The 26,215-nt window shown below is 38.0% G+C and overlaps 1 protein-coding gene across 1 annotated transcript; it reads right to left on the reverse strand.

Annotated features, from left to right (window-relative positions):
• Positions 1–48: 48 nt before the first annotated feature.
• LOC137294720 (3-hydroxyanthranilate 3,4-dioxygenase-like) lies at positions 49–21,346 on the reverse strand. Its single transcript, XM_067825800.1, has 10 exons — positions 21,239–21,346; positions 19,871–19,952; positions 18,705–18,788; positions 17,180–17,286; positions 14,479–14,580; positions 13,815–13,858; positions 8,716–8,864; positions 7,331–7,399; positions 3,969–4,051; positions 49–3,840 (listed from the first exon to the last, which is right to left on the reverse strand). Exons 1-10 carry the CDS (start codon positions 21,325–21,327, stop codon positions 3,762–3,764), a joined length of 888 nt encoding a protein of 295 aa, XP_067681901.1. The 5' UTR covers positions 21,328–21,346; the 3' UTR covers positions 49–3,761.
• Positions 21,347–26,215: the final 4,869 nt, after the last annotated feature.

The raw sequence follows: 26,215 nt of genomic DNA on the forward strand, positions 1-26,215 counted from the left end.
TCATGAAAATTTCAGATTAAAAACAATTATTACGATACAAACATCAGGTAACAATATGACTTGTTTATTAGTAACAGGGTATGGTTAAAATACATATTGTAATACAGGTGTGCTATTACAGGTGTGCCACCACACCCTTCATTATCCATTGGTGGACATGCATCCAGGTCACAGTTCATAATTTCACCTGGACATATAGGATAAACATCACACAGCACCCAACCAATGACTTTCATCCACAATAACTGCTCGGTAACACTGTCAGTATCTACAGCAGAATGTTGCTACATTCATAACAAATTGTTCAGACTATTTTGTACTCAGCGTCAGATCCAACTCCTAAATGCTAGACAAAGACTAAATCATTCACTACTGAAAGTAATACTTCTAAAAATCACTTTGCCAGTTTGTCATGCATCTATACCTATACAACATGAAAAATGAAAACATTTATTAGGTTAGGATCCAATGATACAGTAAGTACATCACAACCGACCACCCAATACCCATTTTGACAAGATACTGGCAAGGGGTCAATATACTGATACACATTGGTTGGAATGTATATAATGTTCATGAACCTGAAACTTGTAAGTTTAGCCATTGTGACATCCTTATATCGTGGGGTAGCCTAATGGTTAAAGTGTTCACTTATCACTCCGAAAATCCAGGTTCAAATCCTCATATATGTGAAGTGCTTGTATACTCACCAGTGATATTACTGGAATAATGTTGAAAGCAGTGTAAAACAATACTCAATGAATCACACTCCTCATAAGAGGAGTTTTATACAGTTATCTCCCTTGTCTTGAGAACCTATATCAGTGACTCCTTTTATTGGTAACTTGCATTACAACGACTTTCCTTGCAAACAAGGGTAAGTTTGACCGGCACAGAGAACGCATTTACGAGAAGTAAACGTGGTGGGTGTAAGCAACTATGCTTGATCACAGACAACCTGGGTCTCCTTCGCTCACAATGGCCAGTGCCAGTGTGTCACACATTCATGTTAATACGGGTCAAATGTCAGTGCTCAATTTATCCTTGTTTTCTAGTAGGATTTCAACTTCTTTCACTTCCATGTTATCGGTACAAGCATTTGAACTGAAACATCAAATACCATGGCAACTTTGTCTTCATCAGTACAACCATGTAACAAACAACTGATAACATATGATAATAATATAACACCTGTAGTCCCACTAAAAGATACTGTATGTCTTACATAAGGATGGAATACAGTAGGCATACTGCATGCATAAAATAGCTGCCATGTAAACATATCCATCCTCAATAATCTCCAGGGTATACGTTGCAATAAATCACAACTATACAAGGATGCATCTTGGGCAAGGGAGGTTATAAAATCATTGAGCCATAGACCCAACCAGTGTATAGTGGAGATTTACCCCGTAGTTATCAAGGATGGCACTATTTCATATAAGGAAACAAACTGTACTTCAATACATGTCAATATATAAGGCTCAAGATGGTGAGTAACTAATAACTTGATAATAGAAACACTTGACACTTCACTCCAATTAATACTGAAAGTTGTAGTTCATGGTTTCCCAAGTGCAAACATATTATGTTCTTGGTGATTTACATGTCTGGGATACATATATTCATAGTAATTTGCTCCACAGTTCACCATAACCAAATAAAACAATAGTATTATCATGACAATGACACTATTTGGACGCATGGCTTTTTTTCCAATTAGTTAATTTGCTGTTGAATACATAAACCTAAAAACTGTGCAACAGTATGAGATATCTTTGTACATAAGCTGTGGTGGGTTCGAGTTAGCCATGATCACCTCCGTGAACACACATAGCGCAAAGATCGCATTGGAAATGGTCCTTAAAGGATAGTGAAATGTCCTGTAAAATTGATAATATTTACCAGCTATCAGATTAGCAAAACGCCACAATTACTGAAGAGGCCTTGTTTAGGCAATCTTCCTATGTCCTGTTGAATGTGATGGGAGTCCCTGCCCTTTGTACACAATATGGTATATAATCTTATACTATAGCGTGATAATCCTTCAAAACAAACATCTACCAAGCAACACATCATTACTAATGGTATGTTCATGTGGCATGCAGTGGACACAATTTAATTACCTATGTAAAACAACATTGTGCTTAACGTACAAAATTCAGTAAATGACAACTGTGAGTCTTTACAGGTCTTAATTTACTGAGTACTTGCATACAATGGGGTGAGTGAGTGAGTTGGGTTTTATGCCACTGTTAGCAATATTCCAGCGATATCACGGCGGGGGACACCAAAAATGGGCCTCACACATTGTACCCATGTGGGGAGTCAAACCTGGGTCTTCGGCGTGACGAGCGAACGCTTTAACCACTTGGCTACCCCACCGCCCTACTTGCATACAATATCATGCACTGCAGTAACATCTCTTGAAGTCTAGCTTACTGAAACATAAACATGTACTACTGCTGTGACATGCAGAACATGGACCGACACAAAGTCCCCTGAAATATTGTCCTTAGAGGAGATTTAATAATGAAATACACTGAATGGTTTGAAGATACTTATCTACTGAAAACCTAAAGAAACTATTAAAACTCAGTGAAAAAATACCCCAAAAGACAAAGTTATCACCATCCCCGTCAATGGTAAAATACTCTTCATGAATATGCCAACCAATTATGACTATGTCAAATGCTAGCATGCTTGTATTTCCTGTTGATTTATGCCATTAGGTTCTTGAATACCCACAATGTGGTCATACAGAATTGAATAGTCTTAAAGTTTTACACCAGAAAGAGCACTACCACCAATTTCAGTTGAAGTCAAACTTGTTGCCATGCAAGCACAAAAAATAATCTCAGTCTGAGTTTAGGGAGTGTGGGAGTTCAGTTCTATATCTTTGGCTCTCCAAATACAATGAAAAGATGTTATAAATAAACTTTTCTTATCTTTCTTATCAATTTCGCAACAATGAAATGGAAAAGAAACCATTTGAATTCCACAAAATTATGGACTCATCAGTGATTCACAGCAGAGATGTGTCCTGTCTGTGCAGAAGGAATTTATTGTTAACTTCAAGACACGGTACCTTTACAGTTATAGTTCAGCTCAGGGTTAAATATAAGATGCAGAGATGTGTCCTGTCTGTGCTGAAGGAATTTATTGTTAACTTCAAGACACGGTACCTTTACAGTTATAGTTCAGCTCAGGGTTAAATATAAGATGCAGAGATGTGTCTTGTCTGTGCAGAAGGAATTTATTGTTAACTTCATGGGACATGGTACCTTTACAGTTATAGTTCAGCTCAGGGTTAAATATAAGATGCAGAGATGTGTCTTGTCTGTGCAGAAGGAATTTATTGTTAACTTCATGGGACACGGTACCTTTACAGTTATAGTTCAGCTCAGGGTTAAATATAAGCCATTGGTGGAGGTTAGGATCATCTTGCTAAGTTTTACCTTTGGGGTTACTGATACTTACGGTAAACAATGTTTAAAATGAACCTTCTTATAATGATAAACAGCCTGTTCTTCACTCCTGACAAATCGTATGTTTTAATGGAACTATATATAATGAACTAGGGTTATTTCAAACTAAAACCAATGGTCCTTTTTAGTTTGTTACAACCGTAGTTAAATGTACCTCTCTATAGAGCATTTGAAAACCTTCCATACGTCAAAATATATTTCACATCATTTGGGTCTGAATACTGACATGACCATGTCCACCTCTCCTTGATCTGCCAGGGAGATGGCATATGTCTAATTTGCAGATGTCTTGCGGTTTCTGTCCTGGTAGCAGATTAGGGCGATGGAGGTGTCACTCAGGACAGCTGTGTATCTGGTACAAAAGATGAAATCAGTCTGTGATACTGAACCTCAAAATACATGTCTCAAATAATGACAGAAATTACTGCATCAGTACATTGACAAAATTAGAATTTATTAAATTTATTCCTGAAAACTCACGCTTGTCCTGTCTTGATCAACATGGTGTCATTCTCGACCAGGGCATAGTCCTTGCCCTCAACCTGCACTGTGCTGCCACCCTCCTGCAGGGGACATAAGCAGGTTATACCATTTGTTCTTGTTTACAAATCATCTTGTGCAAATATATGTCAAAAGTTCAAATTTATGTGGTTTGTGGCCACTTACAGAAACCCACCCAGGAATGGCCGTACCAACTTGAAATTTCTCACTGATTTCACAGCGCTTTGTGAAAATGTTATTGTTAAGTAAATGCCTTTCATCGTTTTAAGTGACTTTAACCCCCTGGATGCCAAGTTTTTTTTCACGCGCAAATTTTCATAAGGTTTGAAAAGTGAACGTTGTGCAAGAATTGTGCTTGCGTGGTCCTGGATCTGCGTACGGATATAAAATTACACAGAAATGTAGAATATTTAATTGCACATCAATTGGTATAAATATAACTGGGACTACCTCAGGGGTTTGAGAAACAAACACTGCTAAATTTTTTCAAAACTTTTGAGTGCATTAAAAAGCAGTAAATTTCTCTGTTTTTTATTGTGCACCAATAAAAGCACTCTACTACGATTTTTTTCATTTGTCCTCTTTACGGGAAGTGTGAGCGAAGAAAATGCAGCTTAATGTCGGAACGACATAAGTGTATATGAAATGGATTTATGTGGATTTATGTATAACGTCATATGCACAAAATAACAAATGACCCACAATAAATGTAAAAAATCGATTTCTTCGTCAAACGTTGACAGAGAGGTCATGCACGTATAAAGACAAGGGGGCATAACTCCACTATACTTTAAATTAGGTCAGTGTACCTCAGCTCATATTCATATGGAGAGAATTGGCTGTGGGTATGGACAGTATATTTTCATTATGTTTTGTTCTCAGTGAACCAAACCATTGCAATACAAAGTTCACCAATGTGAGAGGATACCTTTCGGAAGTTTCACAATTTGTAAGAAAAGATGCCAATGCACTACATCAGAAAGCAGGCAATAGCGATTTCAATGTCCCTATCCGATACATAATTTAGTTCTTGACGTCATGGCATGTTTTGTGCATTTTGTGACGTTGGAAAAAGACGACACTGTTTTGCTGATCAGTATATATCTAACCTAATTTCCACTCAATGTGTAAAAGATCTCGGCTTCTGTGTCAGAATTCATCACTTTTTAAACAAAACATAAAATGAATGGCTTTACCTCTGAAATAGTGTCTTGAGCATATCAACAATTAAAGTGTTTTCCTACGCATCTTATTGTGAGCAACACGTACACCTGTCTGGCATCAATTTAGCGTAAATGAAAATTTCACAACACCTGAATATTCATTGAATATTAACTTAGGATATAAACTTTTCTTCTCATGAATATGTAATTATTTCAGTTCATAAGTATGCAATGAAAGGTACAAAGAGATCGCTTTTTTAGTATGGAACTATTAGAATATGGATGTAAGGTTTGTCCAAAATTAAGACATGACCTAGTTTTTTAAACAATTTTCGTGTAAATATTGAGTCTGAGTTAGATATTCTGCCATCAAAACATGTTTTAACCGAATCTGAAATGACTTTATTTAAAACAATGATAATGAATCATAAAACGTTTTGACAAACTCACACCTAGTCAGTCAACTTTCATGATTGTTTCGTCTATAAAAACAACACAAACCAATGCAATGAACAAGACAGTTCCTTTAAATATGTGTGCCGATACATTTCATACAATCTACAAATCATTTTCGTGAATATTATCAGTTTTACTTACAAGGCTGAATTGAACTGCTGTTTTTTAACCTGTTCACATGAAACTGCAATATTTGTCCTAATGTATTGAATATTGTACATCACAGGAACTAAACCACAAGTTGCTGTAATGGCTACGTGTGATCTTCTGACACTTGTGTAGTGGCTTAAAATGTGGTATAGTACACCTCCTGAGTCAATTTCCCATGTAAATATTATTCAAACAATCAAAAGTTTCAAGAATAAAAACTCATACCCTATATCCACATATCACAATACTGAAAGTGCAATCGCAATGATATGGTCATTGTGTTTACTCTTGTTCAACCGACCTTCACCTCAAAGAAATTGCTTAATATGTGCAACAATGTTGACGTGTGGCCTCACTACCGATGACTACGATACTCTTCCCCGGAAAATTCTAGGCGTACTGAGCCACTGTGAACAATGACTACACGGCTGGATGCTGGAAGATTTCCAAAAATGATATGCAGTGTAAAATCGGAATTCTTCTTTGTTTACTTTTCAAACAAGTGCAGTCTTTCGAGCACAGTGTTTGTTTTCATACCCAGTATCTTTTGTTTCGTTTTATCTAGACAGTTGGTATTGGCGACAAAGACCATATGTAATTTGATTCTAAGATGTGTGGGGTATTCAATGATGCATCTGTTGCAGCTAACTATGAAATATATGTGATGTAATAGGCATCTCAATACTGGCCTTCTCGAAATGTGATTTTGTAAACACTCACCAATGTGTTGGAAAGCACATTTGGTGTTCATGTAAGTGTATTTTCAAAAACATCCCAACTGATTCCAGGTTCATTGGTGATGCTTCAGAATTATCATTACTGGTTACATGAAAACTTGATATCAGTGATCTTAATATGCCATTATTGAAATTCTATACTTCCCGTATTTATCCAATTTTCATATTTCAAAACATACAGCAAACAACACCCTGAATTGCAATTGTTTAAAGTGTGAAAAATGCCGACATTTATGACTTTGAAAGGCAATTTTAAGCACGTTAGCTTTGTCTGAGATAATAGTGGATGGTATCAAGAAACAGGGACTTTTCCGCAGAATTAAAAAACTGTGAAGTATATATATGTGTGTGATATATTTAGAAGTTTATTGGACTTCAAAGTGAGGGTTGAAGAGGAAGGACATATATGTCCCTGTGGCATCCAAGGGGATTAATATTCATTTTGATGATGGCATAAAATCTCTCAAATTGAAAATTGAAATCTCAGAAAATGCTCAATGTTCATCAAATAGCATCTTCCTAAATGCTAATCAAGCAATATTTTTAATGTATACTTTATTCATTACAAGAATCAATAGCAACAGTGAATACTTCCATCCTCTGTTTCTGTGGATACATTGGTTATGGCTGTAGAGACAAACTTTATGGATTACGACTTCTGGCTGTGGATGTGATGCTGAAATATCTTCAGGCCCAATGGTGAACATTGCAGAGATGCAGTTTGTAATACTGCACATTGAATCTTAATACTTTAAGATGTAAAACCAAAGCACATTTAAAATGCTATTTGACATCATGATACTCTGGAGTAAGATTCCCCTGAACATGTACTCACAATTTGCCAGATGAACACCTCAGCATTGTTGACTTTACCAGAGTGCTCTCCCTTACCCAATATACGTACCTGAATAATGAAAGAAAAACAAATTGAGTTGTCAGTAATGGTGATACGGAATTGTATCATGCTTCTTAAAAGGTGTTTGCTGGTGATACACTTAGTGTGAGCTGACAGATTAGTGCAGGTGGTCAATGCTCCAGCACACTGCCTGTTTGGTAAGTTTTAAGTTTGAACAGAATTTCAGTCATACCACACTGTATCACTTTGATGTTTGAGAAATTTTGAAGTGATGCTGTCCAGACAAGGAGATGTTGCACCTCCAAGACTGTTTGTGGACATGTGTTTTCACCCTCACACTTAAAATTCAAGAGAGTAATGTGACTACTGAAAGTACAAAGAGTTTAACAAAGGTGAGGTGAGGTGAGTACAGGTGAGTACAGGTGACATGAAGTTCAAGAGTGTTCAAAATTGTTCCACATATATCCACATGCTTACGCTGTGTGTGTCTACTTGATCTGGACTTATGTCCATATACAGTGCTGTCCCACCAAGAATTGCCAAACCGCAGTTTACCATGGTACTTCAAAACAATGACAGTGCCAGGCATATTGACTGTAACCCAACTAGCCAGTGTTCTGACCACACCTTAATGCCAAACACAAAGTAGGGAAGACAGTTCAATCTTCCTACACCACAACCCAGGATCGAACCCCTGATCAAGCCAGATGCTCTATCCACAAGACAACTGAGGCTAACGATCTAATAAAGGGGAGGCAAGGAAGATAAAGTTGGAATTGGAGCCCCCATGGGATCCACTGGCTGGGCCAGCTTCTGCTGATGGAAACTGTGATGCCTGGCTGTCAGGGCCATGCCCTCATCGATTAGAAGTTACTTTGCATGAAGATGTCAGCCTTTTCACTAAACCAAACATACAGCAAGAATGAACATTATGTAATTCATAAGTATATAAACACACAAGGGTGATGACAGTTAATTTTACAACCAGTGTTCAGTTCCAGAAGCAAATTGTAAGATTGTAATAAATCTAATAATTCACTGTTCTCAAACATTCACTATTAGTACCTAGTTGTAAAGGAACTTATACCGATCCAAATAATGGTTACACACATCCCACACACATTATACTCACATCAAACTGATACTGATCCCCAAACAGCTGGATACTCACATCAAACTGATATTGGTCCTCAAACAGCAGGATACTCACTCAAACTGATACCGGTCCCAAGACAGCTGGATAGTCACATCAAACTGATATTGGTCCGCAAACAGTGGGATACTCACATCAAACTAATACCCATCCCCAACAGCTGGATATTCGCATCAAACAGATACTGATCCCCAAACAGCTGGACACTCACATCAAATTGATACTGGTCCCCAAACAGTTGGATTTGTCCCTTGCTATGCAGCTCCTCTCTATGGGTGTTGAGCCAGTCCCACAGGTTGAAGGGAGCTTGCAGGGAAATAGTTGAGTCAAGGACTACTGGGGGATTTTCTGGTATTGTCCCTGGAACAAGGGTTGACACCCATTGGTCTTCACAGATATGCCACACATATTTTAAACCACTAAGATGTTTCTGTTGGTGAAGACAAGATGTTACTTACTGGCAATGACTGACTGAGTTGATATCCATACATGGTGTATATCTGTCCAGTCAGACTTTATAATCTCTTAATGTTCTTGTATGAAAGCTCAGCAGAAAGTGTTGGCATGATCACAATACTCATAATACCCAGTTAAATTCATGATACTCAAATCCATTATTAACACTCACAATTACATCCTACATGATCATACATACAGAAATATGCATTATAGAGGTGTAAATCAGAACCAGCGTATGGTCATCCTTTCTAAGATGCTCAGTTAATAAGAAACTGTAGATGGCAACTTGCCTGTATCCTACAACATAAACCTGGGGCCCGTTTCACAAAACTCTCGTAAGCCTAAGATCTCGTAACTTTTCTCGTAGCATTTGCACCTCCTATGTTACAGTATGCCAGGTACAAGAGCTACGAGAAAAGTTACAAGATCTTAGGCTTGCGAGAGTTTTGTGAAACTGGCCCCTGAAGTGTGCTTCTCACTATATATTAGTGCATCTCTTGTTTTCCCAGAATAACCGCATTTGAGGTTTTTGTTTTGCAGTGACAGGTTTTACGTTTCACTAGAAAGACCTATTTCCAGGTTTTACTTTTTGGTAGTAACACCTCTTCCCAGGTTTTACGTTTTACTTTTTGTTAGTGAGACCTCTTCCCAGGTTTTACTTTGTACAGTCATCTTTTCCTAACTCTAATTGAACATCAATCTTCAAATTATATGACTGTTTGAAATCATTTGAAAAATATTGTTCAAGAGTAAGTTCAAAGTGGAAATGTTTTCCCCAGCAAGACTGGTACTGCAACTCTCAGATTTGTAGGCGGATGCTCACCACATGGTCACAGGGCCGATGAAGGAAGTTGGGTTGAATTATATATTTATTGTTACTGTATTTATATTGGTTTTACGTGTGCTTCAGTTATTGTAATGTAGTTTTATTTAATGATCATCTACATGGTAATTGTCCATCACTGATGGTATATATGTTAGAGAAAACACTTCTCGGTTTTGACCATGTAAAACCACTGGGGTCGAGAAATCCCTTGGGGCACCACCCCTTGGGATTTCCCTCTCCCTCAGGTTTTACATTGTATACCAAAACCTCGGAGGTGTGTTTTCTCCAATACGTACAGTATTCTGGTTTAATTATGTCATATCAGGCTGGCCACATGTTGCTATTAATATTACCTCATCCATAACAGCTAACATATTCTTCATGTGTTTAGCCAATTAACTTGTTAACATAGTCTGAAAAGCCTGCAGTTGGAGGGAAATACTTCTATTAAACACCAGCAATCAATGTCATAAAAGTCTATTAATCGCTATTTGTTTAGACAGAATAGAAGTGCAAATCATATACCACAATGTAATGTATCAAGAGGCTTACTAACTATAGCAATATATTCCTATGTCTTGTATTTCTGAATGGTTTCATTTTCTAAAAAAAGTCTAAATCTTAAAGTCTAAGTCCAAATCTTTAGTTTAAACCTTAATACTAATATGATTAGATTATGAGATTAGTACAAGCGATTGCATGTTTATGCATCATAAATATCAAGTTTTGAGAAGGAAAAAATATATTAATATATATTAATATATTAGTATTATTAATACAGGATATTAGTACAGAACACATATTCACGCAGCTAGTACATGCTCATGGTACCAGGAATTTTCCCTTGATGACTGGATGTCAATCTCAATGGCACATTGTATTATCTCCCTTGGCCTCATATTACCTGACGTGAGCCGCAACCTCGGTTTGTTAGACTCAGTGTAGGAGTGTAACAAATACTACTGAGACTAAGTTTACTTAGACTAAACTACCACCTGCTTAGATTCTTTACAGTCCAACCTCAAAACATTTCTGTTCAGGAAAGCATATTCCTGCTGAACAGATTTGAAGCACTTTGTGCATGCCCCAGAGTATGGAGTCTAGGTCTACATGAATACAGTACCTGGAACATTATAAGTTGTTCACTGCTCACGAGGAGGGGATGGGTTGATGTACCCTCCATGTTTGTTCATGTTCCCTGAGCCAGAAGGGCGACGGGGAACATAAACAAACATCAAGGGTACATCAACTCATGAACTCAGAGGGACCACTGAACAACATATTTATATTTAACCCATCACCTCAATATTAATTATGAACAATTGGAAACATGAGTATCGGATTGCCACCCTGTGTGAATCAAAACTATTCTGTACTGAATTCCAGTCTAAGAAAACTCATTAGTGGAGTGTAACAAAAAGTACTGAGACTAAGTTTACTTAGACTCTACTGGAGTATGGTTTCAGATAAACCCCTATACAATGATGTCACACGATGTCACTTGATGCGAAAGGCATCAGGCATGTTGGCTGTTCAGAAGTAAAGTTTGAAAGTTTGAGTCAAAGTTCCTGAATCTTGCTTGTGTTAAATCAGCTACAATGACGACGAACAAAACTATTTCATGTAAGTTTACATTTTTGGCCAATAAAAACATTATGATTCTATTTTTTTTGAGTGGGGAAAATTAATTGGGTGATTGAACATCAACAGCTGAGCTACTTGTGATGTCACCTAACAACAATGGTCTGTTGTCAAGCACTTAGTGGGCATTATCAAGTTACATTGGCCTGTTCATTTCTGATAGCACATGAGCATTTTAATGATTATTCTATCCATCTTAGCTATATGTTATTGCAACTCTTGTTATGCTGTTACTGGTATATATAATTTCCATCAAAATGCCCCCCCGTCCCCCCCACCAAGTGAATTGTTTTGGTGTTGTGGAGTATTTTTTTTTTATTTCATAAAGCCCACCTTCCTAGTTGATGAATGAGAATGTTTCTTCATTGGAAGTTTAGCCTTAATAACTGAACTAACTCTCTTTGTATGCCTATTACTAGTATTTATTTTTGAACTCAGCAATTTTTTAAGCAATCCAGTGAATGACATCGTGCAATTTGTATACAATGACAAGCATCAACAAAGTTGGTCAGCCTTATCTCGTGATCCCTGTTGCTTTTTACTCTTGCTGAAGACCAGTTCTAACATGGATATTTAAGTATACATGGGCACACACAATATAGAGGGGTTTATGGGGAGTCAGGTCCTGGGAGGAGAAGGTCAGGGGCAACAAGTACACGCATGGAATTGTCCATGGGGACATTACATTGTTATGAACAATAGTAGGATACTCAACTATAATATATGTCACAGTGCTCTTGATAGCATAAGCTTATGTGAACAACATGGTATTAATGTCATAGACTGTTATCATTCAAGAGAGGATCATGAAAACATATCTATCACCAGTTATTCATGCTGAATAGTGACAGAAACAGCTGTTTACAACATGCTGCTCAATACCACCACTCAAATGACACATCATGAAGTATGAATGACTAGTCATAAGATACTACAGTGTTAGGAAAATAACAAGCATTGTGTCTAAGGTGACATAATCCCCTGTCCCACATTATCAAATCAAACTTTAAAAGAAATAAAAGTGAAGGTTATAGTTTAAGATGAAGTAAAATATCAACAAGAATATTACGATCAAATTCTCTTGATATCTTGCTCTGTAGTTGTTCAAACACAAAAATATTTTGAAGAGTCACTTAAACCTTGACCAGTATATGAAACTCCTAAAAATCACAGATAACCTAAAAATGTTGCTGGCTTTGCTAACATGTAACCAGCCCTGTATGAAAAATAGGAAACTGATATAAGATGTTTCAGTAACGTAATTAATGAATTGATGTGTGATTGTGACAAACTATCAGAAAAGACCATCACTGTTCATTGGCTGAAAGCATTCCCTTGACCAATCACATTTAGTGTTAGATAAATGGGTAGGCTGATATGTGGAAGTTATAGTCATGAACTACATACAGACATTGTCTAGCTTCAACAATTGTAAATTATTTCGAAATATTTCCCATAGTGAATGACACAGTCAAATGTATACCCTTGGAAATTGTATTGGCCCACAGAGCTTGCTATGAAATAAAAATGTAAGCCATCTATGTAATTAGCAAGCAGCGGGCCACCGGGCAGATACTGCTTCATACACTGCCTTGACATGAATGTCATGGTGTATGAAATATGGGCAGAACCGTACCAAAGGAATTGTTTGTAAAAAACATTCAACTTGAAAGGCTTAAAAGTCTATGTTCGATCATGTAAATTTGTCAGTGAAAATAAGATTGAACGTCACCAAAATCAACTGGTCCCTGCGCCTTCCCTCGATAAAACTTGGTGCTGAATATGAAGATATTGCAGTGAAAGGATCTTGAGATATCTTGCTGACAGCTTAGCTCATATGCTGAAATCTTCAAAGTGTCACTGTGACCTTGAAAATTAACAACTTAAGGCCACCAAAATCGACTGGTCCCTAGATAAAGCTTGGTGCTGAATATGAAGAAAATCCAGTGAACGGTTCTTGAGATATCTCCCCTTATGACCTTGAAATAGAGATCAAGGTCACCAAACCTGACTGAGATACCAAATATGAAAAGAATCTAGTCAACGGTTCTTAAGATATTCTAATCTGAATGTACATATGGACGGATGGACAGACGGAGCCTAAAACTATATCCCCCGCTTTGCGCTAAATGTGTGGTGGGGGATAAAAAAATATCAGAGCAAAGATGAGGTAGAGGCAGTTGGAATCAGGTGCAGGTTATAAAACATATGAGGGTTTTAGTAGCTCAACTCACTAATTATCTAAATCTTCACAACTAATTATCAAAATCTTTACAAAGGAGACCAGAAAACACAATTCTTCCTGACTAATTTACTTGAAAAATGACAAAGAACATCAGTAAACATTACAGTGACAGTAAGAACTGAAAGTTCATTGAGCTCACCTGGCAGTGGCCTTCCTGTCTTATGTTGTTCTGACGCAAAGTAACTGTAAATCACAAGGACCCATAATCACCAATGACATTCACTAATCAAGAAGCACTGCCATATGATAACCCAACACATGTAATATCATAAATGCCACACATCTTCCGCTGTAATGGAAACACTGTGAGAATCTGTTGACTCCAGTAGAAGAATAAAGTTGTGGGCTGATTCCGCTTTTGGATTCTACAGATTCAAAAAATGTCTTGGACTTAAGCCGTACCATGGCTGACGTATAATTTCTCTGTAATTTTATACAATGATCTAAATTGTTTCTGTGTGATAATTAAAGTTAGTAATATTTCTGGTTCAGATGCAATTGGAAAAACAATTGTGATATCATCATCATAAAACAATTGTGACATCATCATAATAAAACAATCGTGATATCATCATAATAAAACAATCATGGTGCTACGTCATGCTCAGACACTGATTGATGACAATTGTTGACATATAACTACCGGTACTTTGAGAAATAATCTAGACTTGCATGATCACCATGACACATGAAACTACAGCCCTTAAATGAAAGATTCATAGCTTACCTTATCAATATTTGTTATTTAACTTCACAAAATAAGAATGTAAACGAGAATTTTAATGAGAACTCCTATGACTCACGCCTTGATTACTGGGCCGAGTTGTGTGCCAAGATCTTCACAGTAAAACCACTGTTCATACAGAGACTGGAGGGTTGGTTTGCCCTCGTCTTCAACATAGTACCTGAAACACAACACAAATACGCAGTCACACAGTTGTACTGATATATATCACAGTTCTCAGCCAGAATATATCACTTTTGATATGCATGCGTCAGATAGGAAACATTAAGTCTGATATATCATGCTTCACATGACAGGATGTATATCATTCACAGACTGGATGTATTACCTTTTATATTATTACTGAAGTCATACATATACTCATAGAAACAAATAAGGGAACACATGAAAGAACAAATGTTCCTTAATTTATTTCCAGAATTTTACCCACAGAGCTATACATACTTAGCGAGTAAACCTGGAAAAGAATTAAGGAACACCTCTACTTTTATGTGTTGCCTTATTTGTTTCCATGAGTATATATTTTGTGTGCACCCACCGGAAGGTCACGGCACTTTATTGCAAAAGCTAGATTACAGACTTACTTTGTCCTATATAAAATTACAATTTATTTTATTTATTATCTTTTTTATTTTACAATTTGTCCATAGTTCCTAAACATATCAGTAACTGATTTACTTAAACAGCAATGCTTTCAAAGAGAATATGTCTAAGGGACATAAGGTTATAGAATTAACAAGTTTTAACTGTCTTTCAAAATAAGACCTGATTAAACAACTTGACTGTACTGATAAGATGACTGTTGACTGTTACTTCAGTGTTTGCCCTGATGCAGAAAACCTGTGTATTTGATGCATAAATTATCTCAAATACATAGTGAATTTAGAAGCTTGCATCATTGTTGAGGTGATGCTGCTGGGCTTTTAGTTCAGGTAATCTGAACTTCTAAAACTAAATGTTTGCCAGTTAACTGCTCAGTGCTGATTGAATACCTGACCTGCCTCATTCATGTTATTAAACAATCACAGTTGATGTCAAAACGAAAGTTCCCAACTTACGAGGGGATGTCAATAACTTTTGAACCTTGCATGGAAAAACACAAAATATTGGTATGAACCACATTTATTTTTCAACATAGTCCCTTTGTGAGTCAAGACACTTGTTCCATCTCTGTAGAAGGCGCCATTTTGGTCCTCAAACCAAGCCTCAGTAGCAGCAATAAGCTCATTATCATCCTGAAATCTACGACCCCGCAAGTGTTTCTTGAGATTTGGGAACAGATGGTAATCACTTGGTGCCAGGTCTGGAGAGTAGGGGGGATGCGGCAAGATTTCGTACCCGCATTCCTGTACAGCAGCGGCTGCATCACAAGAGGTGTGTACTGGAGCATTGTCTTGATGTAGAAGAATACCAAGTCTTATCTTGCCCCGGCGCTTCTCCTTGATTGACTGTTGCACTTGCCTCAAAAAGTTAGCATAATATTCCCCATTCATTGTTCTTCCTTTTGGTAAGTAATCTATGTGGATGACGCCTTTGCTATCCCAGAAGACTGTCGCCATTACCTTCTGCACTGATCTGGAACCTTTGAACTTTTTGATCCTGGGAGAAGTGACACGTTTCCATTCCATGGATTCTTGTTTGCTCTCAGGATCATAGTGGTGGATCCAGGTTTCATCACAGGTTACTAGCCTAAAGTGAAAATCTTCTGGATTCTTGTTGTTTCTGGTTAGCATGGAGTTGCTTATGGTGACCCATCTTACGCACACCTTAGACAGGACGAGATGTTCATGAAGAATTGTCTCCATGGATCCGTGTGAAATGCCTGTGGTCTCCTCTAACTCATGGAGTGTGATTCGATGATTTTCCAGCACAAGTCTATGCACTCTGTCTATGTTTTCCTGACTAGTGCTTGTTGTTGGGCATCCTGGACGGGGGTCATCTTCAAGACTCTCTCTACTAAGCTTAAAATCATTGACCCATCATCTGATGGTAGCAGATGAAGGGGAAGACTTCCCATAAACTGCTGAAAGCCTTTCTTCAATGTTCTTCACCGAGTTTCCTTCAAGAACTAAAAACTTACTGCTCTATACTCAATCTTATTCATTTTCACTGCCGTGAGGGGGGCCTCTTTCTGTCAATGTGAGCTGTTCAATAACCTCTGAGAGTGGGATACCAAAACTTACATATCACATCAGCTACACCCCAAGGTTCAATGTCCTACCATAGGCTGTGACACCTGGGTATGAAAAATGCTCAAGGCTCAAAACGTATTGACATCCCCTCACAAGTTGGCTCCCAAACGTATGTCCATGACTCCCTCTCATGACATCAGGGAGTCATCAAGACTCCAAAATTTCTATGCCAAGGGCAAACACTGTTACTTCCCACACTTTAACATGGACTTTTGACAATTGTGGAACTACGATCATTCTGTGGACTAGCACTGAGCTTATTCATACAGCTTCTAAGAGTGTATAAGGCTGGTAGAGTAGCCTAGTAGCTAAAGTGTTTGCTTGTCAATCCAAAGACCTGAGTTCAATTCCGCACATAGTTACAATGTGTGAAGTCCATTTCTGGTGTCCCCTGCCACAAAATTGCTGGAATATTGCTAAATGGGTGCAAAACTCCCTCACTCTCTCACTCACTTTCTCGCTCACTCACTCAAGAGAACAGTCAGTCATTAGATTCACTAATCCCCATTTGGCTGTATAACAAAAGATAGTATGACAAATGGATAATGGGGAGTGTTCCTTCTTCACCTGAGTCCATCTTTTTCCTCCTGAAACCTCTCTCTCTCTATCACTAGACCAACTGTGTTCTCCTGACGCTGGGGAGAGTGAGCGATTCTGCCAGGCAGGAGGAATATCTGTGCATACAGGAGGAGTTTGTGACTTCAAAAAGGTCATATACAATGTAAAACACAACTGTGCAGATTCTGACACCTTTCGGTATGCACTTACTGAAACAAATCATCAAAAATGCCAATTCAAGTTGAAACAAATAAATGCAATGAAAAAAGCCAGCAAAATCGGAATTCAAACGATTCACTAAGTGCTCGGGAAAAAGTGGTTTCAACAGTTATGCTGCGCTGCTTTCATAACCGTTCTCAGTGAATAGGTTTGTAGAATAGAAGACTTCATTACACTTGAGCGCTCACCCACCAGCTCTAACTGGGTTTGGTATTGCGGCTGCTTCGTTTCGAGGGAGGTACACCTATGTACAAAATATTCCACTTTTTATTTGCATTTATTTCATTTTTCTTTAGTTTCTTCTTAATCAGCAATGCATTTAATATATCATGTATAAGTGATAACTGTGTCTTAACTATGTTTGATTTTTTGGTTGCATGTGACCTTTAACCCAGCATGTTGTAGTTTGATCAAGGCGTGTCAGCTGAATGTGTGAAGAGAGCCTAAAAGATGCAGACCTGTGAGGTTTCCTAGTCTGGTGAAAGACACAAGCATGGGTACATGCTTACAAAAAATCCGAGTCTAGATTTTTGAAGTTCTCTTAGCGCTAAGACAGTCAATAGTTGATGTTAATGTGTGGCATTTATGACTATCATAGCATTAAGAGAGCTTTGAAAATCTAGGCCCTGTTTTCCATGACATAACTTTTAGACCCTCAAGAAACAAACCTGAATATAGAATGAGTAAGTTGGATTTTACACCACTTTTAGCAATATTCCAGCAATATCATGACGAGAATACCAGAAATGGGCATCACAAATAGTACCAATGTCAGGAATTAATCCCCGGTGCTTGGCGTGACCAGTGAATGCAACCACTGTCCTGACTTTAAATATTTTCTCCAATCTGATAACTTAGGAACAGGCAGACAAATACGAGGCAAGAATAACTGAATATGTTCAATGTGGTGTTAGACAACAAATACAATTACAATCATTGCAATATACCAACATCCAATATGGGCTCCAAAATTTAGAAAAAGATGCCATAAATATATGTGGTGAGTCACCCATTTTACATGATATGAGACAGACTGTCAAAGAAAGGTGGTGAGAAATATATTTGCACATACTATCAGTTAAATAATGAAAGTGGACAAAATAATAGCAATTACAAACAATTTGCTATCCTCGAAAACATATTTAGATTACCCTTTCTGAAAACAACTTAGAAATAACATCTGACAACAACAACTGTGAACACCAAGGCCTTCTGGCAAATGATCATTTGAAATCCAAACATGGAAACCTTTGAACTACTAAAAAGAAAAATTGAGTATATACGATCCTGTCAGAGTGCTTGTATTCTGACTTACCTCCCCTTGTCTGATATGAACATCTCGATGAACACCCTTTTCAACAACCTTCAGGCACATATCTCCTTTGAGCATGTAGAAAAGCTGGAATAAGCATTTGTGTACATATAACGTAAACTATATGTCAAGGAAGAACAACTCAGTGATGACATACTGTCATTCATTCATTCCATGACAACCTGTCAAAACCTCAGTGATAACAATCCAAATTATGCCCTTCAAAGTTTCTTTCAATAGCTAAAAGAGAAATTTTCAACATTATTATTTAAATTACATTAATACGTCAATCTGTCCTTAAATTCATACAGAGCACCTTTCATCCCTCTGATGCCAAATGGCAGGCATGTCAGCAACAACTGTTATCTTTTAAAGGTCACATGCAATGCAAAACAAAACTTTGCAGATTCTGATTCATTTTGGTATGGACTAATAGTAACAAATTATCAAAAATGTAAATTCAACTTATAAAGTGGGAAAATAACGTGATAATCCCACTGACCACATGCAATTTCAACTTAACACCTAGGCTATATACACTATAAACAAAATACAGTACACTGATTTATGGCTTGTGCACCTGGGTTCTGTCTCCCCAGACTATTTTTGGGGTTGCATGTGACCTTTAACATCTTGAAGATGTAAATAAATTTCTGACTTTATGTGTCTGTTACTGCTAAATTGCTCACTTAATACATAACTCCCCATTTATCGTGTCATAATATCTTTAACTGATTTTGTTAATTTTCAAAATGCCCAACAGGATTATTATAGTGAATATATGAGTACACATGATTTCATCATCCTAAATACAGTGCTATGAAAGATGCAAAAACTGAGTGAAACTCTCTGTAATCCTGCAGAATGTACATTACACATCTGTGACAGGCAAGGTCATATACACAGCAAACATTCAGTTTATATCCACAATATATGGGCAACATCCCTGACTGGAAAGTATGGCGTTGGCATAAATTTCATGGAAACGAATAAGGGAATAAAAGTACAAGTGTTCCTTTATTCTTTTCCAGGTTTCTTCACAAGATACATATGTATTGCACTGTGGGTGAAAATTCTGCAAATACATAAGGGTACACAAGTACTTTCACATGCTTCCTTAATTGTTTCCATGAGTATATAGAGAAAGTGACATTTGTACAGCTACATACCTCTTCCCCTTCTTCAATATGATAGTCCTTCCGCTGGTTGGGTCCGCCCACATAGAACACCTTTAGCTGACCATCCTTGTGCCTGCAACGTAGATAAAATCAGCGTTTGAGCTACACATGAAAATTTAGGAGTACTCATGACTCTCTGGTGTCATGAGAGGGAGTCATGGAGTCAACTTTAGTACAGAACTTTCAAGACATCAAATGTGATTCTTTAATAACGATAGAAAACATGATAAAGCAAGTCAGGTATTTAATCAGCACCGAGCAACTAACTGAAACTTACAAGCTTTGATTATCTGAACTTACGGCCCAGTAGTGTTGCGTCAATAATGATTGAAGCTTTTGAATTCCCTGCATATTTGAGATAATTTGTGCGTCATATACACAGGTTTTCTGCATCAGGGTAAACACTATACAAAGTTGTAGTATGTGTGCTAAAGTGTGTTTGTTTGTGTTTGAGTTTGTTTGTGTGTGCATGTGTGTGCGTGCATGTGTGTGTGCATGCCTGCATGCATGCGTGCGTGTGTACATGCACATGCATGTGGATGTGTTAGAGCTGGAGAGTTTGATAATAAAATCAGTCAATCCATTGATCTCACTTGCGTTAGTGATTATCAATTGGCCTGGGAGACTAATTAATACTGAATACAGAAAACAATATAAAATTACTTTTGAATTTGTGTTTCTTATTTTCAGGTTTGTTAAATCAAGACAAACAGCTGATGCACTTCCTGACTCATAAGGGGTGGATGGGAAACCATGTGACTTCAGTGTTTGCTTGTCACACCAATGTGAGGAATCAAACCTGGGTCTTCAGCGTGATGAGCGAACCCTTTAACCATTAGGCTACTATTGCTCTTGTTAATAAGCCTAAGGAAAAGGATTTAAATGTAGAATTACAAATTTGATATGCAACCCCTTCAGGTTACTCATCTTTTTATCACAATCACCCTCTTTCGACCAAACACTACATGGTCTGGTCAATCCATGTGCAATCTACACATCATGTGGGAAAGTGCACATAAAATATCAAAATCATCATCATCATCAAGTGTCAAATGATGGGGCAAGCCCAGATAGTAGTTAAGCATTGTTCTGGGGTACTTCATTTTAAATATTAATTTTAGACATATTTTCAACTAAAACTAAATGTAAGTCTAGACTGACCACTGACTAACACTGTCCCTGACTTTGTATGTTGAATTCCAGCTGTTGATTGCAGTGCATTTATGTCAACTTTCAGCTCAAGTGCTCGGTTGACAGAAACGAGCACATTTTGTCTCCGTCAGATAACGATATTTCAACATTCCAAAGATGACAACTTCATCGATAAACGTCTTTAGACATGTATACAGGTGTACTTACATCATTTTGTTGCAGACTGGTGGTAGGAAAAACTGTTTGTTTTCCTCGAGCCATTTATCCGTGCTGTGAACAACTGGTTTGGTGTCCATGACTGTCTCTTCCCAGCCGCTTTCTAGACTGTTGACAGTCGATCGTGATTATTTTTACAAACCGAAATTATATATAAAAATATTCCATCAAGATTTATTAGCTGGGAACTGTTGTCATGTAACGTTTCATGTGTTTGGGGAACCGTTTTTAAGTACAAGATGGAAACGTGAGAGTATATGTAATAATACAGTGGAACCTGTAACAAAGTTTATTTGACCGAAAACCTTGTTTCGCTTTCCAAGTTGACACGGCGTTTGTGATAGGCTGTTTTTAAAGGTCATAGTGACCGACGGATTGTTTGTCTCAAAATTGATAAGACTGAATCGGAAATGGTTTACTAAATACCAATACCCAGTTCTCATCTCATCGTTTTTCATCTGGAGGCAAATGTTATGTGGCTGTGTTTTCAATCTTACACCGGCAAAAAGAAACAGGGTGTCATCATTATAATAATTTATATGCGGGATGGTCATAAATAAGGAAAACGCCGTGCAATTTTTACCAACAAAAGAGTTAAAGATTTGAACGTTATACTATAGGAGTGACAAATTAATAAAACTGTGCAGCGGGGTAGCCTAACGGCTAGGGCGTTCGAACGCCAAACAGAAGACCCTCTTCGATTCCAATGACATCGGTGCAATAAGTGTGAAGCTCACTGCTGGTGTCCCTGTATGAAATTCTTTTTTGTCCGAATGACGTTACCCCTCGTTTTCTTTCTTTCTTTTTTTTCTAACGTAAAGTACATCTACCGTTATAATGCTAAACGTGGCCTAAAAGGATACTCACTCTCTACATAAAAGAGACTAAGACCAGTCTGGGTACTGCTTACACCATTATAATTGTCAGAACCTTAGTACTTTTCATCCTTGCTGGAGCGGTGGGGTAGGCTAGTGGTTAAAGCTTTCGCTCGTCACGGCGAAGACCTGGGTTCGATTCCCCACATGGGTACAATTTGTGAGGCCCATTTTCTGGTGTCCCCCGCCGTGATATCGCTGGAATAGTGCTAAAAGGGGCGTAAAACCAAACTCACTCACTCACTCATCCTTGCTCGTTGGTTTGTAGGGTTCTGTATCGCCCCGAATTTCGTGTTGCGATATATATCTGTCCATTTTGTAACTTTCATTTACCTTCTTGTTGAATCACAGGATATGTGAGTAACCATTGTGCATTATATAGATTTTTCAAAGTTTAAAAAAACCCCAGAACATTCTTCTGTTTATATATTTTTATCTTTAAAAACTCTGGAGAGATCGACACTCACTAAAAGGTTTAACTGGGTAGTCGATTTTGTATGTCACTAGTCCTTTCCAAAAAATACCAATCCAACACTCTACTATAGAAAATGTCAACAAGTCTATTTTTTAATGGTAAGTGCTTTCTAAAGGAAAGTTCACACAGATAATTGTATGATTTCTCTATTCATACACATGACAAATTCAACCGAAACGAGCTTACATCATGTCCTCCATCAACCCACATAACACATACTATGTATATACTTTAACTTCTTTTAACAGCAAATGATGTTGAATTTCAAATAATTTAAAGAGTCTGAGCTACTGCGCACATCTGCATCACCCAAGAAACATTTAACTAAAGACACAACCGTTTGACATGACCTTGAAGTGCACATTTAAATGATTTATGCCCCTATGTCTGAATAAAAGAAGTATTAACATGACCGATTTCATGAATGGCGTTTGGTACACTTTCTTATATAGAAATGATTTAACAAAACACTCAAGATCTTTACTGCCCTTAATACCCTAATTTACAAACGTTGGCACAGTGGGACACAGTCTTCACAGAACCTTTCTTTGAGCAAATGATATGATATGGCAGTTTCCTTTTTCTGACACCCATTTCTGTACCGTTTTGCAGTACCAAAGGGTCAACAAAATCAACATTGATGTTGGGAATCTGCCCAACATCCGTAGTTCCTTTAGATAGCTGTGGAAAGTTTCTTTTTTTTTGTGGGCTCTATTGTCTGATATTTTATTTCTTTCGTGGGCGCCATTGCTCCTAATTTCTTTTTGCATTGTTATTTGTTACTCATATTCCTTTTCTGTATCATAACTCTAATTCCAAATTAATTTACTTTCATTAACATAATTTGATCATTTATGTTTCTGATAAAGGGAGATAAACGCCTTATGGGATTTATGCATGCATGGTGAACTATATTTAAGCCTCAGCAGCAATGCGGAAGTTTTTTCCGGTCTATTAATCACTACCTAAAGTGATACTGATAACATGGCGGCAAGCAGATCGCCTGGCGATTATTTCACTCGAATTAGCAGTCTCCCACTTTGGAATACTGTAAGGGACATTCTCGCGACCTCGCATTCTCGCGATCTCGACCTTTGGAAACAAGCTTAAAATGTCAAAAGTGCGAGAATGCGAGAAAAGGAAATGTCGCATTCTCGTGTTCTCGCGATTTCGTGTTTTTGTGGCCTTATTTGACAAGTCGAGATTGCGAGATTGCGAGATTTGACAGCATGTTTAAAAGTCGCATTCTTGTGTCGTCGACTTTTGACAAAAACTTGATCTGTACCAAAAACACGAGAATGCGAGATCGCGAGAACCCGAGATATTGGCCAAAATCTCGCGTTCTCGCGATCTCGCATTCTCGTACTTTTGACATTTTAAGCTTGTTTCCAAAGGTCGAGATCGCGAGAATGCGAGATCGCGAGAATGTCCCTTACAGTATTCCATACCCACGTGTATACAATCAACATTATTTTACCTTCATGGTGCAAATACATTGAATGCACTGAAATTGCTTATTAATGTCTGTGTGTTGAAGCATTTCAAAACTCGCGCGAGGATGTGGTAACTCAACCGACATCAAGATTGTGAGTTAGACATCCTTAAAAAGAGGACATTAGAAGGTACATACTTGTAACATAACAACTTGGGTTTAATAAGGATAGAATGTGTTTACATACCATTCAGAGTTATTGTCGAATGTTTTGGCGTACATCAGGCCTGGTGAGAACTGGTACATATTCTTTTCAGCGGTTTTAGATTTTGCAAGTTGGGCAAGTAGGCACAGCAGAATGAACACTCTTTTAGATTTGGCTAAGCTGACACCGAACAGCATATTGTAGAGATGCCAACCCCATATTGGGCCTAACTGTAATACTGAGACATCAAAAAGTGTAATGCAGACCCGAAAAGCGTAATACTTGTCTTCCGGTCCCTTCGATATAGTGCACGTTTTCACAAAAGGAATATTCCAGACAGATCTCCGAAATACAGGTAATCAGTCATTATGAAACTCCAAGCCAAAAGCGTACATGGGTTGGCATCTCTGCATATCGTAACGAAGTCATATCCATTTAGCAATATCTTTTACATTTCATAATATCATTAGTAACAATCAGTTTCTAGTATTAAGTCATCAGTGACTGGCCAAGGGACAATTCGTCCCAGATGTGTTCACGAGGGAGAGATGCAGGGATTTAGCGGGCCAGTCAAGGACGTTGACATTGTGTTGCGCCAAGGACTGCTGAACCTCCCTACCGACCCGAGGTCTGGAGTTGCTGGAAGATCATTCCTGGACCATTCTGCTGTAGAAACGGTAAAACGACTGGATTAACAGTTTCGGTTCTGTACTCGAGACCCGTTATATTTCCATTGATGACTAACAAAGGTGTATGTCCATCACTTGTTACCCCACCACAAACCATCACTACACCGCCGCCATAACGGACATATGCCACTCACCACATCACCGTCAAACTCGTCAGTGAAAAGAACCTGTCTTCAGTCACCTGCTCTCCACCGCATATGTCTGCACCACCAGTTGAAGAGGTTGGTGACGTAATTTCAAAATTTGTCGTCTTGCAGGGTGTCTAGCACGTATCCATGTGCAGCCAGACGTCGGCGAATGGTCTTTGACGACAGTGTTTGCAATGCTTTAATTTGAAAGTTGGCCTTCAGGGTCTGCTGCCACCTGCACGCTCTGAATGAAGCTCGCAGGCTCAATTTGTTGTCGTGAACCAATAAAAAACAAGATACGCCACACTGTACACCGTTTCACACCATTTGTTCAAAATTGATTTGCGAAGATGATGGCGCAGAGAGACATATTTGTTCATAAGAAAAGACCATTTCTCTGCGCAAAGCACTGAAATTCAAGAAGTAGAACTGTAAGTTATTGTAATATGATGAATCATAGATGGTTCTCGGACATTAATAAAAAAAATATAGGTAAGATTCTGTTTGAAATAAAATGACATACTATGTACTGAAGGCCACAAGGACCTCCAAATATATGGAAATGCCGGTCCGATGCAGTAACAAAAGGTGCTGGGCCTCCGGGCCGGCGACTATTTCGAACGCTACGTGGCAGTATCCAGTTGCCACCAGGAACTGTTCGGGTTCTCAGTGTGGCTGATTGGAATTTTGGGCGCAAGTGCTTGAGAAAAGGGTGCCTTATCATGAGCATCCGCCATTCACAAAATTTGCCAAGCATGTTTGTCTGACGTTTGTCTCACACCAGTACTCTTGCCATCCATAAACAAACCAGACAATCAGGTGAATGAGTTACGGTTAAAGGTAAACAAAAACAATCGACGTTAAGGTGTTCCAGTTGGCGCATTTTGCGCCAAAATCTGAAAAACTGAGGTAACAGTGGACTGGTAAAATGGTAAGATTGCTCATGGAGCCTTATCTTTGCTTGCAACTATATTTCGTTTATGCATATTTTGTTTTCATGAAGGTATAAGTCAGCTGCAAGCTGGAGAATGTTATTCCTTATATAAGCATTCCTTATATAATGTTATATCAATTTGTATAAAAAACAAAAACAATCGAATTATTTGACTATGGAGGAATTATTATTATTAAGGTGAACTCTGGCGTTATCTACAATCACACGTG

This window comes from Haliotis asinina, chromosome 8, assembly GCF_037392515.1.
Source record: "Haliotis asinina isolate JCU_RB_2024 chromosome 8, JCU_Hal_asi_v2, whole genome shotgun sequence".
Classification (NCBI taxonomy): Eukaryota; Metazoa; Mollusca; class Gastropoda; order Lepetellida; family Haliotidae; genus Haliotis; species Haliotis asinina.